Below are 17,215 nucleotides of genomic sequence, written 5' to 3' on the forward strand. Positions count from 1 at the left end.
AAATTAGGGTGGGAAAGAATTCATCTAAAGAACTACTTGGCTAATTATTTTAATGAAGGTTTCAAGTACTCTTGCAAGATGACATTGTTAAGAAATAGTGAAAAGCAGAAAAAATGCCAAGATAACGCACATGAGCGGTGTGGCCCATGGACATCGCTATATGACGTCATGAGATTTGATTGCTGTCCAACTACATGCCACATACCTTTTATGTTCACTTTTCTCTAATAATGTTTTTTAATTGTATACTTTTGTATATTTAAAAAGAAAAAAAAAATTATGTTTAATGATGAAATATTTTATTGCACCTAAATAAATACTAATAAAATTTATTCATATTGGTTTTGTTTCTTCAACCTTTGGGAAAAAAATAAGAATATCAAAGGATATTGGTATAACATGAATTTGAATGAGTATTGTTAATATAACTGAAGCAAGAGAAGAGTACATGTTAACGTACACTGTATATACTGAACGTCTCCGCAATGCAGGCCAAATTCTTATTTTCTCTAATTTCAAATGCGACGATTATGGAACTTTCCATGGGATTTTTAAATATATACATGTATTAACTAATTAAATATACATTTCTTTCCATCGGTGATAAAGTGTATTTAGTCAGATCGTTGCACGTTTATGCGAAGAAGAATAAAGAATAGACACATTGCATGCTTTCCATGGTTTATCTCCTAATCATTCATTTTTTCAATGATTAACAAATTATATTATTACCTCTATTTTAGCCCTTACATATGCCACTACAAATCAATCTCAAAAGAATCCTATGAAAAACAACCGTCCTTTTGGAAATCACATGCCTACAAAGATCACTCAGGAAGAGACCCAGTCCGGAAGACGGCCATGCCAGCTCTGCAAGATACAAGGGGAAAGAACTCCAAATGGAGGTGCTGTGATGACGCGTTACAGATGTTCGGAGTGTCTCGTGCCTCTCTGTTCTGGGGACAGACGTCATTGTTTCTTCCTGTATCACAAGAATCGAATGAATCCTATGACATCATCAGGTGTCAGAAATCCTAGTTTGTACAATATGACGAATCAACCAGATCGTAGTTCGTTAAGAAATTTCAATTGTAACCGACCATAACCTTACACTTGTCTACCTTTTTAGCGCACCTGAGCCAAATGCTCAAGTGAGTTTATCTGATGGAATGGTGTCTAGCGTCCATTAGTCTTGTGTCCTCTGTCCTCTTTAGCTTTTCACATTTTAGACTACTCCTCCATGCAGAATCGGTAGATTTATTTCAACCAAACTTGCCACAAAGCATCCTTGGGTGGAGGGATTTGGGTTTTTTTTCAATGAAAAGTCATACTCTCTTTCAAGAGGAGATAATTCAGAAATAAACAAAATATGGTTGGGTCATTTTTAAATCTTCTGAAGAACCACTGGACTAGATGGAACAAAACTTATATGAACGCTTCCTTATATTGTGCGAATTCAAATTTGTTCAAATCATGAACCCTGGGGCTAAGGTAAGACTACAAAGGTCAAAATTTAACAAAAAGAAACAACTTTAAAGATGAAGCGTCTTCATAAAGTAAACGTTTAAGTTAGTCCAAATCATAACCCCGGGGGAAGGGATGGAACGGCAAGAAAAGGGAATCAAAATTTTACATGGGAATCGTAAAGAGAAAGTATTAATTTCCTCTCCAGAACAGCACGTCCGTGATTCGTCATATTAAGCATCCTCTGGTAGTGAAAAAAGAGTTAAAAGCATGTTCCTTTGGGGTAGGAAAGGAACACAAAAGGGGAATAAATTTTACCAAGGAATATCAAGGAACAAATTTTAATAAAGTCTTTTGTTCTAAGACAGTAACGTTAAGATTGATCTCGATAATTTGAATCAGCCCCCTAGAAATAATCTTTGAAGTTTTTTTTCCTCAAGATTTATCACGGTATGGTTATTCATATACATGTAATATACAAGCATCTTCAGGTAGACTAGTGCAGATTCAGATTTGTTAAAATCATGGTCCTAGGGGTAAGGGTTAATAGGATCAATACATGATCATTTTTTTAAATGATATATATCGAGAGAGATTTTTTTTAGAACAGCAAGGCCAGATGAGCGTTATATGGTCATATGCCTCTTGTTTAAATTACAGCGTGATTTATATTCCAACTATACAAGTCATTGACATTTAAGATTTTTTTCCCATTTTTGTTATTTACCGTGCGATAACTTACTTTAAAAGACAATTCTAAAAATTAATGATGTGATTCATATTATCGTTACGATGTCATGTCTTATTTTCAAGAGACATAGTATCAAATACAAATACAAAAATCAGCATACTTACACGGCTGGTATAGTCTTAAAGTTTACAAAACGAAGAAGATGGAAAATTCTTCAGCATTTTCTGTAGAATATCGGACTACACTTTAAAACCTCCTTCTATTGTTCAGATTCTATTTATATAATTATTTGGTAAATTTTATTTATGTATGGTCACACTGGTTTCGGGTTGGGCGTAGTAGGAAGACAATGTGTTACATCCGAATACATTGAAAAATCTAAAATCTTTCTTGCAAGAAAAAATTGATAGATTTACGTAAAAACAATCCTTATTGAGAGTTCATGGAAGTATTGTTTGATGTATTTGGAACCATGATGAAATCACAAAGATTTTCGATGGAATTTGCTGTCACCGGCCTGAAGACGGTGGGATATGAATATGTAGACAAACTCATGTGTCTTCGTTGCATCAAAGTTGTGCACTAATTTACATGTACCATGGGAGCCATGTAAGAATTTTACTTTAATTGTACAGAATCAATTTTCTTCATTGAGGGTCATCGCTGTGTCTTGCTGAGATTTTAATTTTATGCTAGTCAATTAATTTGTATATATTTTTTTGTCTAATACTATTTTTGGTGTATGATTTTTTTTTTAATTTTTAAAATAAAATGGGCTGTTTATAAACTTAATATATCGTATGTATAGTTTTTACTTGTTTCTTTGTTATTGGGAATAAAATTGAGACATTTTTTCACCTGAGTACTCTTAAAGATGACGTGTTCCAGTTGAATTAATGGACAAGAGAAGATAACCAACAGTAATCGATCTCAAAAAAACCCTGAAAACTGTAAATAGTACAAAGGACAAGGTATGGTTACGGCTTAATGTGGCCCCTTATTTGATGTAAAAATCAGAACACAGTTAAAATTGTTTTAGTTTGCAGTTAAGACCTTGAAATGTTTCTTTTTAAAAAAAAAAAAAAAAAACAGCAATAATTTTGATTCAGAAAGTATAGAGAGGCCACAAGAGGGTGCCAAAGTTGGAAATTTTACCGAATTTCCTCAGTTATGATGGATTTTCGTCAAATTTGAGATACTTTTCACTTCGGGAAACATAGAGCACACTCTTGCCTATCTGAGATTTTTATACGCAAGAAGTAGTGAGTATCTGATAGTAGTGCATGAAATATATAAATTTGATAGATAAGCATGCTTGTGCTCTGTGTTTTCTGCAACAAAATGTGCTATAAAATTGATGAAGACTTGCATAAAAATGAAAAAAAAAAATTAGAAATTGGCATTTTTTATGACCCTCCTGTGACCTTTGAATTAATACTCATTTTGTAAGAAGGATGACAACAGGTTTGTTATAATGAACTATTGCATTGCTCCTGGAGATATTACAAATCAGGGGCCAAAAGGGGGTCTTAGTCTATCTTGTCTTTTGTGAACACGGCATAAAACACGGGCCCCACATCAATTTACAATTTTATAATATAGCTAATGGTCTGCAATGAAAAACTTCTTATGGTCTAGAGAATTTTAGCGTTCAGTATCCTGGCATTTTATTGAACGCTGAGTTTGCAATATACGTGGTTGTCCAGAAACATTCCGAATGCGAGCGTTCAATATCGAACGCCTCGTTGTAAACAAAAAAGTCTTAAGTCAACCACTCAATAGAAATGTTTATAATGGTAGTGGCAGCCATGTAAAATGTATCTCTTTTCACACAAAATTGAAATTATTAATAATTTAGTACCTATATTTAAGCCTGAGCAATAAAAACCTCAATACGCAAATTATAATGCTTGGTAGGGTCTTTGGAAGGGTGTGATACTGAATATTTCCAGGAACGGACGCTGATATTTCACAGTCTTAATAACGATACTGAAAAAGTCTCATTAATATTGAGTTTTCAATGATTTATATAAATCAATGGAAAATATTAAGCTATATAATAAAGGAGTTATTGAACTTACATTAGTGAATATTGGCACGAGTTGGCTGTACGTACAGCCAACTCGTGCCAATATTCACTAACATAAGTTTGATAACCCTTTATCATTTGCTTTAAAAAAAGAACGAAGTCAATATACGCATCATTCTGCATAATTGTTTATTCTTACAAGTAGAATCTATATATTGATAATACTATTTCCTGTCATTGCCACACTTGTATTCTACTTATGTTTTTTCATACATCTGCTTTCACTATTACACTCCTGGGGTAATCTAGGTATGAGATAAAACTAATAATGCTTATTACACAGTATTTTAATAGAATATGTTTTTTAATAGAACATGTAATTTAGAACTTTTAGATTTCAATCGAAGAAAAATTGATAGAATAAAATTAGATATATTATATTGTAAAGCTTTGATACCATTAAATCGTAACTATTTTTTTCAAATATTTTCAGAATGAGCAGACTCTTCCGCAAGTTTACATGAGCTCAAAAGTAGGAAGCAACTGTTTTTAAGAAAGACTAATGTATATTACTTTTTAGTTTTACGTAATATTATTGATGTTTGTCATTTTCATTCAGTGAAGTAACTTTTTTTTTCATGTGTTAATAATTTAGAAATCCAATTATACGTGGGCTTAAACGTAGGAAGCACATGATAAAAAATACATATCGAATACGTTAAATCTTCGTTCATTTAAATGTATTCAATCAATGTTTTATGGAAAAAGGATAATGACGGGATATAATTAGACATAGTAAACTAGATTTATAAAAATATAGATTTTAAAAGAGTATTTTGAAGTCTTTTTGTAGATTTTTACTTCATGTTACAGTGCATTAGTTTCTCTACTAACAGCTCCAAATAGCCTTTTTAGATTAAATGTTATAAATATGTTTGTAAAATACAATAAATGAAAGAATAACCATTTCAACTGAAAAAATAATGCAGCATCATTTCAGATAAAATTAAAAGAGATGCTCTTTCTCACAGTTACACTAATTTTGGGGTATACGAGGCATATATCGTTTAAAACTTTAACAAAAGCATTCTCAAGTTAAAAAAAGAGAGAGATTCTTTTCCATGAATCCATTAAAATTATTTTGGCAAGGTAACTTAGTCCTCAGATTAACAGAAATTATAAAAAATAAAGTGTTCAAGCATGTTAAAAATTAATAAGGAAGACGTTTTTAAGCTGCTATAAATAGGTAAAGGTATCTGAAAACACTTCCCTTCCAGTAAATTTATCTGCTTATTTCTTATGTTCCCTCATTTTTCGTCTTTTGTCAAAGAAAATTTGCTGCTTCCGTTATTTCTATTAAGGCCAATCATTTCATTTGTGTACAGGAATTTGGGGGAAAATTAATAACGAAACCAAAACTCTGTAAAACTTTTAACCTGGGTTGGATTGTGTGAGACTCATGTAGAATACTACTATATTGTGCACTACATGTATCAATAATTAGAAAATATCAATAGTGTTCACAATAGACAATAAGTTATAAAGCTCTGATCAAATAAATTTTCGTCGTTCTCCTTTAGAGGAATGAGAAAATGTGAAATTTAAACAATTTGCAACTGTAGTCACTGTTACAATATATACAGTCAAACCTGTCGTGGCGACCGCCTGCATGTCTATATTAAGCGACTTCCTGTCAAATGCGACCGTTAATCCCCCACCGAGAAATTGTTCATTATATTTTTTTACCTACATTCAGTGACTCCTTGTCTAACGCGTCATGCGAGTATCATTTTCAATCCTTAAATTTGGAGACTTTTAGCAACCCTCCATTCGATAACAAAAATTATTAAATGTTTTCGTCATAATTCTTTAAAGGAATGGGAAAATGTGAAATTTAAACGATTTGCCACCGTAGTCACTTTTAATATATATATATATATATATATATATATATATATATATATATATATATATATATATATATATATATATATATATATATATACCTTTAAAGTTACTTAATCCCTAAAGCTATTTTATTCGCTTTATTTGTATAAATTGACATGATTAATTTTTTTTCCGTGCAAAAACATATCAGATTGAGTTAAGGAACAGATGTAAACAATTTTGTAATTACTTCCTTAACCTGTCAATAAATGCACCCTTTAGTAATAATTCACGTTCATTAATATATTATGACTATAATGCAATATATTCAGTCAGTATTCTCCCATTGTTAACAGAACTGGAAACATGTGGGAAGTCGTTTTGGACCATTGTATTTTGCGTCAGTCATTGTTATAACTTTTATGTTCTGAAATAAAACACGGGTAATGGTCTAGCTTGCAAAGGTTTATTGCTTTTGTCGCATCTATGAACGTGTGTGTTTGTCATATTTCTTATTGCTTTATTGTTTGGCTTTTTGTTGCATATCTATCATAGGTTTTTGATAGATGATTGAAAAGGAGTTGAATTGCAAATTATTACTTACAAATTATTACTTAAAGAACACAATTTATGTAGAAAGAGATGGACCCAATTAAAAGTTTATCTTGGAAGTTTCATATTCTTTTATACATTTCTTTGTATGTAATTCAAGATTATACAAATGAAATGTATACATTCACATGCCTTAAATTTAATCTATTTATTTGCATGATATATCAGTAGTTTTTTATTTGGCAACTTTTAACTTATTGTCCAATGTAACCAGCAGGCATTCCAATGCTTTGCATTTCTGAAAAAGTATTAGTTATTTATTTCCAGAAAAAATCCACTGATTATAATCAAATATCTGGGGAATCACAAGAAAGATAGGGTTATGTAGAAAATACAACCATAACCTATTAATATTAATTATGTCTTAGAGTAGTATTTACTTAGTCTTGGCTTTACACACAAACACATTTTTTTTCCCTTTTTAGACTTCCACATTCGCCCAGAACAACGACAGTATATTTGCCAGTTTTGTGGAAAAGGTTTTAAACTAAAGCACCACCTTAAAGAGCACACACGAATCCACTCTGGAGAAACTCCTTACCAGTGTAAAGCATGTGGAAAAAAGTTCACCCACTCCGGAAACTACAGCAGACACGTCACACATCCGGGAGTTTGCCCTCAAAACCCGAAACAATAACGTCATGAATCCGTTAATTTAAATGTCATTTATTTACATTATTCCATTTTATTTCTAAGATCAATGACTTTTCCGAAAAGGTAATTCTTGAATGTAGATATCAGGCAGATCTTTATTCGAAAAGAGAATTTCAAAGAACTAGACCCATTCTGGGAATGTAATTGAATTTGTATTTGTTTAAACAAAAGTACTCATGAAAATATACTTAAATAAAAAGCTTTGTAAAATGGTATCCTTAATTAAGGTTAGGGTGAATTCATATCTTCAGACTGAAAGATCATTTTTAGCTCACCTCGACGAAGTCGAGATGAGCTTATGCTATACCCCAGGCGTCGGTGTCGGCGTTAGCGTCGGCGTCCCGGTTAAAGTTTTAGGAGCAAGTCCATTCCCAAGTAACTATAAGCCCTACCTGGACCAAACTTGCACGGATGATGCGTCTATAGGGATGGACACTACCACACTTGCTTCGGATGCTGGATCTGACCTAGAATTTCCAGTTGAGTGACCAGGTTAAAGTTTCTGGAGCAGGTCCATACCCAAGTAACTATTAGCCCTACCTGGACCAAACTTGCATGGATGATGCATCTAGGGATGGACATTACCACACTTGCTTCGGATGCTGGATCTGACCTAGATTTTCAAGTTGAGTGACTAGGTTAAAGTTTTTGGAGCAGATCCATTTCCAAGTAACTATAAACCCTACCTTGACCAAACTTGCATGGATGATGCATCTAGGGATGGACACTACCACACTTGCTTCGGATGCTGGATCCGACCTAAATTTTCCAGTTGAGTGACTAGGTTAAAGTTTTTGGAGCACGTCCATTCCCAAGTAATTATAAGCCCAACCTGGACCAAACTTTGCATGAAAGATGCATCTAGGGATGGACACTACCACACTTGCTTCGGATGCTGGATTTGACCTAGAATTTCCAGTTGAGTGACCAGGTTAAAGTTTCTGAAGCAGGTCCATTCCCAAGTAACTATAAGCCCTACCTGGACCAAACTTGCATGGATGATGGATCTAGGGATGGGCACTACCAAACTTGCTTCGGATGCTGGATCCGACCTAGATTTTCCAGATGAGTGACCAGGTTAAAGTGTTTGGAGCAGGTCCATTCCCAAGTAACTATAAGCTCTACCTTGAACAAACTTGCATGAATGATGCATCTAGGGATGGACACCACCACACTTGCTTCGGATGCTGGATTCGACCTAGATTTTCCACATGAGTGAATTTTAGCCATATTTTAACCAAATTAGCATGGATGATGTAGCTAGGGATGGTCACTTCCAGACTTGCTTTGGATTCTGAATCTGACCTACATTTTCCAGATGAGTGACCAGGATAATTTTTTTTTGGAGTAGCTATATAACATTATGGCCTGTTATGATTAAATTTGCATAGATGGTGCATCTAATGAAAACTTCCAGACTTACTTTGGATGTTGGAACTGACCAAAGTTTTCTTGATTAGTAAACAGGATAACCGTTTTTTGAACAGGTCTATTTCCAAGTAACTATAAGTCGTACTTAAACCAAATTTGCATGGACATTGATCATGTTGATCTTGGGATGTACACTAAATAAAAAAAATATGTGAAATTAGCCTTACTTAAAGATAACATTCGTCGAGGTGAGCTTCGTAATCTTTGATTACCTATGTTTAATGTGTGGAGAATATATACGGGGTCTAATATATGGACAATTGTTGGCTATCACCTTGTAGTTAACCATGCTATTAAATTACTTCGAGGTGCCAAAGATATTTTCAAGTATATTTTCACAGTTAATTGCACGTAACATTTTGAATAAACATATGTAGACTACGAGAAGACTACTAGATTATGCTGGGCAATTCTACTCTTCCATGTGGTTGAACGAGAATGTTGATAGTTTGGGGGAATCTTTCAAGTTCACAGAGTATGAACGTGAACATGATGGGACTTTAAAAAAAAGAGATCGTAGTCATGGACATATGTTTTACAATAAACCTAATGATAACGATATCTCTATTGATTCACTTCCACCTTACGTCAACAGTTAGGTCTACATCACATTCGCACCAAACTGTACTCTGTTCCTTTGAAAGTTTTAAATGGTAATTGTGAAAAGGCTAAAGAAAGCCCATGCTTGGATTTTTCAACACCAGAATACAAAAAAGAGGATTTTACCAATCACAGGTTTTTTAAACCGCCACAAATTACAAAAAGAAAAATTATGAGGTAACCCGCCGATCCCTTAAACTATAAAATTTGTCAGCAAAGGAATTAATTCCGTGAACATTTGTATTTTTTTAATCACAAAAATGTCCAGCAAAATCTTCTTATATGTTCATGTTTTCCTTTCAATTATAGTTGTGCTGGACACGTCATTTCTGTTGAAGTGAACATTGTTAACAATGAGGACTTGGATCACATATTTTAAAGGGTTCAAATTAAGGGAACACCAATGTTCAAACCGGCGACAAAATTTCATAAGTATTATGAATTCTGGCGAAGATGCTAGCCAAAGTGTCAAATCTGAATTTGAAAACCCTGACTGACAGAATGGATAAAAAAGTATAAGGTGGATATTGAAATCTTCTATTAAACGGTTGATTGGCAATATGCGAACCATCTATCCTTCTGTCTCCAGTAATTCAGATGTAACTAAAGAATTTAATAGATTACATTATCAATAACGTTGACAACAGTGAAGAGAAACTCAGAAGAACTATGCAACAACATGATTGAGAAGTTGTTATTCAATTGTGGATACTTTAAAAAAAACTTCAAGAACTTTGAAATCACAAAACATTACCAAAATATAGAACTTCAATAGCTTACGGTTTGTAATGCTTATTATTTCAATTGCATTGTAGAGGAACTTGGATTAAATTCTACAAGTGCTAATATAACCTATCATTTTTCAGCAGTAAAATACTGCAATTTATTTATTGAATAAAAGTGATATTTTGTCATATTGTGAAAGAATATCAAAGTGATATTCTGTCACAGAGTGACAGAATATAAGAAGTGTGGCAAAACTCGAGATTTTCCTTCCGTTCACGAAGAGTGTTGTAAAAATACTTCCTTTGCCTATTATGTGATAGAAAGAGTAAACAAACCATCCTGACAGAGACTAAAACTGCCAATTTTCTCCAAATGTGTTTTGAAATCCAATTTTTAAAATGTTTTCAATCTCAAAATTTATCAGGTATGGCGTCTCAACCGCTGATCTATGACATCACAGCTTATAAAACTTGTGTTATGAAAAGATGTAGGCATAGGGAAAAAGAGAGAAAATGTAATAAACAGAAAGTTCAATGTTTTATAGTTGGATATGGAGATACGATTTATCAAAAATGTTCTACAAAGCTTCTTTCTTAACGCCTCACAAAAATATTAACAGCAGTGAAGATGAAATTACAGGAGTTCTTTGCAACAACATATTCGAGAAGTGGTGTCAATCACCTGTCGATACTTAAAAACTTAGGAACTTTCAGAAAACTTGAAATCTCAAAATTTTACCCAAATCAATAGCATTAAAACTTTTCAACACTTTTTACAATCTTTCCCCAAGATAAATTATAAACCAGGCTTTTTGACATTATAGAGAACATTTCCTTCAATAAAATTGGAACACGTAAATTTACATACTTTGTCATTGATCATCTTTAAACTTATTTTGTTAAAAAAACATTCTGGTTGTACGCACAAGTACTCCGGGGTTGATGTTAAAAAGTTGCTTGAGTTTCTGATTCACAATATCTATGTAATCTTTGGAGATCAGGTCTTCCAACAATCTGTTGGAATTCCAATGGGTACGTCATTAGCAGACCTGTTTTTATACATGTATTCTTATGAAGCAGGATTTATTTTAGAAAAAAATTCTACATGAAAAGTATCTTGCTGTGCCCCTGAATTTGAATTTAAATATACCGACATTTAATCAACAATTATCTTTTTGATTTATATTTGATTCGAGATATACCACTGATCTCTAAATGAACGACTCCACAGAGTCTGGCACATCTTTTTCTTATCTGAAAGTTTTACTAGAATTAGACATTGATGACAAACTAATTATTAAACTTAATAATTGTAATGACTTCAAATTTTCTATCGTCAACTTCCCTTATTTTTGTAGCAGTATACCACCTGCATATTCCAATATCACCTGCATATAGTGTTTATGTCTCCTAGTTGATTCGATAAGCAAGAGCACTTTCTATGTACAAGTGAAATTGATGCAAAGCATCAAATCGGCCGCAAACATGTTTATTTCCATATGAAAGAGCCCTAAAAATTAATTTGAAAGTACAGAAAGTATACGATCGTTTTTCTTGCAAAACTGTACACTTACTTTACTCTTCTGTGCATTTTTAAATACGTTAGTTTTCGGTGAATTGTAAAAGTTCTATTAATCAAAAATAAATTAATTCATGGATATTGAAATCGGTGATAAAGGGTAGGATTATTTCATCATCAATTATTTATTACAAGATGAATGTCTCAATGATTTCTGACAAAAAAGACGTACAAACTTTTCACTGTGAAGTGCTGATTCGATCCCTGGATCATTTTCACGTGATAATGCCGATATTTTCGTTGAAATAGGAATGTTTTGATCACAATAAATGCGAAGTGCAGAAAAAATATTGTGTCATTTGCAACTATAGTACATTTGTTTATATATTTTTTCAATATTTATTAATCATTTTGTCACTGTAATTGATATCCGGAAACATTACGTTCTGTGTTTATATCTTACACACTCCCATGTTAGGGGGCAGTTCATGCAACAATTTCTTATAAAAATCATAAATTAATAAATATCTGATGAGAAATGGAAAAAATAATTAAAAACTAAATACAACCATTTAGAATTATTATTAAGCAAAGTTTTAAAAAAATTATTCATGATTTTTATGAAAGTTATTAACAAGAAATTATTTCATCGAACAATGAAAAATAACGACTCATTTCCCCATGTGCACATTCTAACACAACCACAAATAGATCGGCCGCTCCTGCGGCCGATAACAAACAATTTCCATATCGAGGCAGACTTTTGATAAATCAGATGATATTACACTGTCAAGTGTTTCAGTTATCTCGTTCAAGGTCAACATTTTGAAAATTCTTTGGCCAATACAATAACCTCGTTTGCAAGTACAATCTTAGTAATTAGTTCGAATGTTGACTGATGTTTTAAACAGAAATTGTTAGGCCGTTATTTTCTTATTAAGGAAGCTCATTTAGGACTTGTTAAAATACAATCTAATTAAAATTAGATGTTCCGAATCCGCTACCGCTTCTCTTGAGAAGCGGTAGCGGATTCGGAACATCTAATTTTATTTAGATTGTTTTCGAATTAGATATAACGAATTGTTGAATTTGTTATAAGAATTTAATTTGTTATAACGAATTTAATTCGTTATAACAGTTTCTCTTTGAAATCGTTATATCGAATTTAATATGTCATAACAAATTTGTTGAATTCGTTTTAACAAATTTAATTCGTTATAACGAACTCAAAAATTTGTTATAAAGAATTAAATTCGTTAAATCAAATTCAACAATCAGGGCCTATAGAAAAATATGTATGAATTCGATATAACGATTTGTTGAATTCGTTTTACAGAATTTAATTCGTTATAACAAGTTTTAGAATTTTACGAATTTAATTCATAATAACAGATTTTTGAATTCGTTATAACGAATTCAACAAATGTGTTATAAAAGATTAAATTCATTATAACAAATTCAAAGAAATTGTTATAACGAATTAAATTCGTTATAACAAATTCAACAATTCGTTATATCGAATTCAAAAATATTTTTGATAGGTCCTAAATGGGCTTCCGTATCTTACTGATTTGGCTACGGATTACTTTTTTTTTTATCTGATCAAGAAAAAAGGCTTATGACAGTGACCGGTCGACATGGGATGCTTTCTTCTCCATGGCACCTGATCCCACTTCTGATGTTTTCAGGGTTCCATGTTTGCTCTGTTCTCAAGTTGTATTGTTTAATTGGACTTTTGAACTTGATAACTCTTCGTTATATTCCCATTTCATTGATATTACAACAGTAGATTGTGCCTTAAAATGGAGTAACCTTGCAGTGAAAACTACACTTCTTAAAATACCTACAAGCACAACATATAAATATTGGAGAGCAGTTTTTAAATGGATTTTCTATTGCAACGTTTTATTTATTTATTTATTTATTTATTTATTTATTTATGATCAGAGACGATAGCTTTGATATTTTTTTTCTCTCAAGGATCCTGGAAGGAATTGAACTTAAGTCAGGTTGCATGGGAATAATGGGGGCTTAATTAATTCAGAAAGATGTTGAATCTTTACCTGGTGATACACTCGATAAGAGAGGATGAACTTTAAGTTGAAGTTTATATTTCATAAAAAAATTATCGACCAAAGAATCAGGACAGGATCACAAAGGGTATTCAGTATTGTATATAGAGATATAAGGGGGAACAATCATTTTAAATCTTCCTCAACAGAACAAGCTACAATTTAACAAATAATTAATTAGTATGTAAATATCCTTGAAGGTTCAAGCTTGTTCAAATTATTCATTTATAATATTTGTAACAATATTGTAGAAATTCATACTTGATTGTTTACATTCTACAATTGTTTTCCTTGCAAAATGAGACGCATTTTATTTCTATGATATTCACATTCCCATTGGTATGGCCCCAAAGTAACGGACGACATAGTAGTAGTAAATAATAGTTCATACTGTAGTTTAATCAAGATGTTGATATTTTCCATATTCTTCACCTTGCAAATAAATATTTTTTAATTTAATTCATGTCAATATTTCGAAATCATCAAAAAGAGATAAATTATTCTTGAAGGGATGTTTGCTCTCAAACAACCAATATCGACCTGAGGTGCGTTGACTGTTCATTTAGATTGTTCTGCAAGTGTAGAAAGTTTAGAAAATAAATACGAGATTTAAAAGGATGCAAGAACTTAAAGAATGCAAATAAAAATATTAATGAAATTAAGAATTAAAAGAACACAAATTAAAAGAATAAAAAGAATGCATAAAAAATATTAATGACTTTTCTTTGCTGTAACTTACAGTAGGTGAATATACAAAAATCATAATACGCTTAGATTCCGTTGTAATGTTATTCAATTTCTATTTATATAAAAAAGAACTCTTGCAAAGTATAACGAATGCCAGAAAGATCATTCAATAGTGAATTATTGGTAATCCGTAAGTATTAAATTAAATATCACTAGGAAGGAAAAGTTACATCTATAACATCTTATGGTTTATCATATTTCAAAACCTAAGCAGTAAGTGTCCTTTTAAAAGGGGGGGCTGGGGCAGTAGAAAAAATTATTGGCACATTATCTGACAAATCTTTGACGCGCGCACAAAAAAGAAGAAAATTGTCCAAATTCAAAAATTCTAAGAGGGGTCAACTTTTTCAACAAGAAAAAATTTAAATACATTTATATTTGAAGATTTCAACATATAATAAAAACAGGGGTGCTGGCGGACTGGTCTTTCAATAAACATTTTCAAACTAAATTAACAGTAAAATGTTTTGTTTGGGAAACAGTGGGGCTGGGGGGATCGATCCTTCAATGAACATTTTTGACCTAAATTAACAGTAAAACGTTATGTTTGGTGGGGTCAGGAGCCCCCCCCCCCCCATAATACGTACGTTTAAAACCTTCATTACTCAAAAGAATCTGCACAATTTTACTTGATGGGACTTAGAACTGGTCCTGAATTTAATTTCAATGCTCTTTATTTTTTTATGTTTTGTTTTTAAAGGGTGCTAATCACATTGACACATCTCACAACTCGCTTTCCACAACAAATTAAAAAGTAACAATAATGATTTTTGCTTTGCAATACATGTATTTAATCACAGATATATATTCCCGATGGACGCATTCTGATTCCCTAATCGTTTAGTGGTTTCCATGTGCATCCGTGTTATTTTTTTGTGGGATACTCAGATTTTTTGTGAGAAACACAATCAATTTAGAATAACTTCTGTTCAGTTAAAGATGTGACGACTTCTACATGATATGAATCGGAATGAGATCATTCTCAACAGTTTTCTGATGCAATGTTGGGAAAACCAATTTCTCTCGCAGAAGAAGAGAGGAATATATTTGGCTTAGGAATAAGTATATTACATCATAAAATTATACTGCTTTATACCGCAGCTTTTTCTTCCCTGGATATGCCAATCTATCGACTTCTCAACAAACAATATGCATTTCGGTTATTTAAAAATTGTTCCTCAATGTATTTCACTCTGACACTAGAAATATCAAGGATTTTTTTTTCAAGAAATATATTTTAGATACCTGTAACAATTGTGTCTACTTATATAGCATAACTTATAATCGGAAAGAAAAGGGGGTGCACATTACTGAGAAACGGTACAATAAACTTGACCTTTTTGCTCTTTATCTATTTAAAGGGGTTAAACAGATTTGAAGTTAATATTTTCTCAAATTTTCTATTTAATATCATGACTTTTATGTTGCTAGAGCATCTTACACTGAAATATAATAAAAACGTATTCAGAAACTTCTTTTGTCTGGAAATTATTAAAACTACAAATTTCGGTATGGGTTGTCACAAATCCTTGCACTTTCACGAAGTAAAATTTGTCCTTAAAACTTAAGAAAAGTAGAAATTTTGTTGTGTATTAATGAAAAATATTAAAACTATAATCGAAAAAATTTAGAGTAGAAATGTGAGAAAGCAAAACAAATTCAACATTATTGCCTGTCCGTGCTCAGTGATGTGTGCAGAGTTAAACAAATTGAACACACCTGATAAAATATTAATGTGAACAATAACAGAGCTCATGCCCTGTTTACAGATGATTGACGTGATGTAAAAAAGAATGTCGTTGTCAACGAATTCTAAGAATATTCATATGAGTTCAGTTCATATAGCTGGTTTTATTTTTTGAAAAAAAGAATTTTAAAATGTAAACAATGCAAATGTGTCTAGGCCCCTTTAACTTAAAATAAGTTTTTATCAGATTTACTTGTAATCATGGCAATAAATATAATCTTTTATATCAAATAGTTTTTTAAAAATATATAATTTACAAAAAATGTTGCCAATTAGGTGGAGTAAATTTAAGAGATGAATTTAATTTTTGAGAATTCATGAGGACATGAACTACGACGCTTCACGCCGACGTATTTCATGAAGCGCGTTAGCGCTTCATGATAAATATGCAGGTGCGAAGCGTTATAGTTCATGTACCTCATGAGTTCTCAAAAATTCATATCTTATATTTACATTATTTTTCTGATGACTTGCCACATATTTTTGTCATTCAACGATCCTTTTTGAAAAAACAGTTTGCACTATTTTTTTTACTTCAGTCACATCACAATGGAAATGTTCTTACTCATCCCAGGGTCGTTCATGAGAACATGATCTTTTTTTCTAATTTGCAAAGAATCTATAGGAAAAATATTTGGAAATGTAAATATTAGTTTGTGTTCTGCACTGAAAAGATATCATTGTTTGGGTAATAAAAATGTAAACACTCCGTATATTTTCTTATACCAAGAGCTTTTTTATGAATTTAGTGGTGATCGATTAAAAGTATCATGTAATTTAAAAACATGAAAGAAAAAGCTGGAGTCAGTGATTTCCATTTTGAGATATGAGTCAAATTAAGCAAATTTCAGGCTAAGAACAAGTTTATCTTGACTTTTTCAATATATGCACAATTTTTGGCAAAGTCTGATGTAAAATTTGTTCTAGAAATATTATTTGAAACGTATAATGAGTGTAGCATATAATAGCAAGAAAATTTATGAGGGTAAAAATATGTAAGGCCAAAGTTTCAACATATTCAAATAAAACAAATCTGT

At 31.9% G+C, this 17,215-nt stretch overlaps 1 protein-coding gene across 2 annotated transcripts in view; it reads left to right on the top strand.

The window, feature by feature from the left end:
• Nucleotides 1-9,149, top strand: part of LOC133189504 (zinc finger E-box-binding homeobox 1-like) — a 44,284-nt gene extending 35,135 nt beyond the window's left edge. The window contains exon 5 of one of the 2 annotated variants that reach the window (XM_061324949.1): nt 744-2,965. In XM_061324949.1, coding sequence (XP_061180933.1) covers nt 744-1,105 — 362 coding nt within the window. In that variant the 3' untranslated portion in view covers nt 1,106-2,965. Of the gene's footprint in view, nt 1-743; nt 2,966-7,108 lie in introns of those variants that run through there. The other variant, XM_061325031.1, reaches the window with a different exon arrangement.
• Nucleotides 9,150-17,215: the final 8,066 nt, after the last annotated feature.

The sequence above is a fragment of the Saccostrea echinata genome, unplaced genomic scaffold (assembly GCF_033153115.1).
Source record: "Saccostrea echinata isolate AGI-Se365-2 ecotype Australia unplaced genomic scaffold, CSIRO_AGI_Sech_v1 ptg000001l, whole genome shotgun sequence".
Taxonomy (NCBI): Eukaryota; Metazoa; Mollusca; class Bivalvia; order Ostreida; family Ostreidae; genus Saccostrea; species Saccostrea echinata.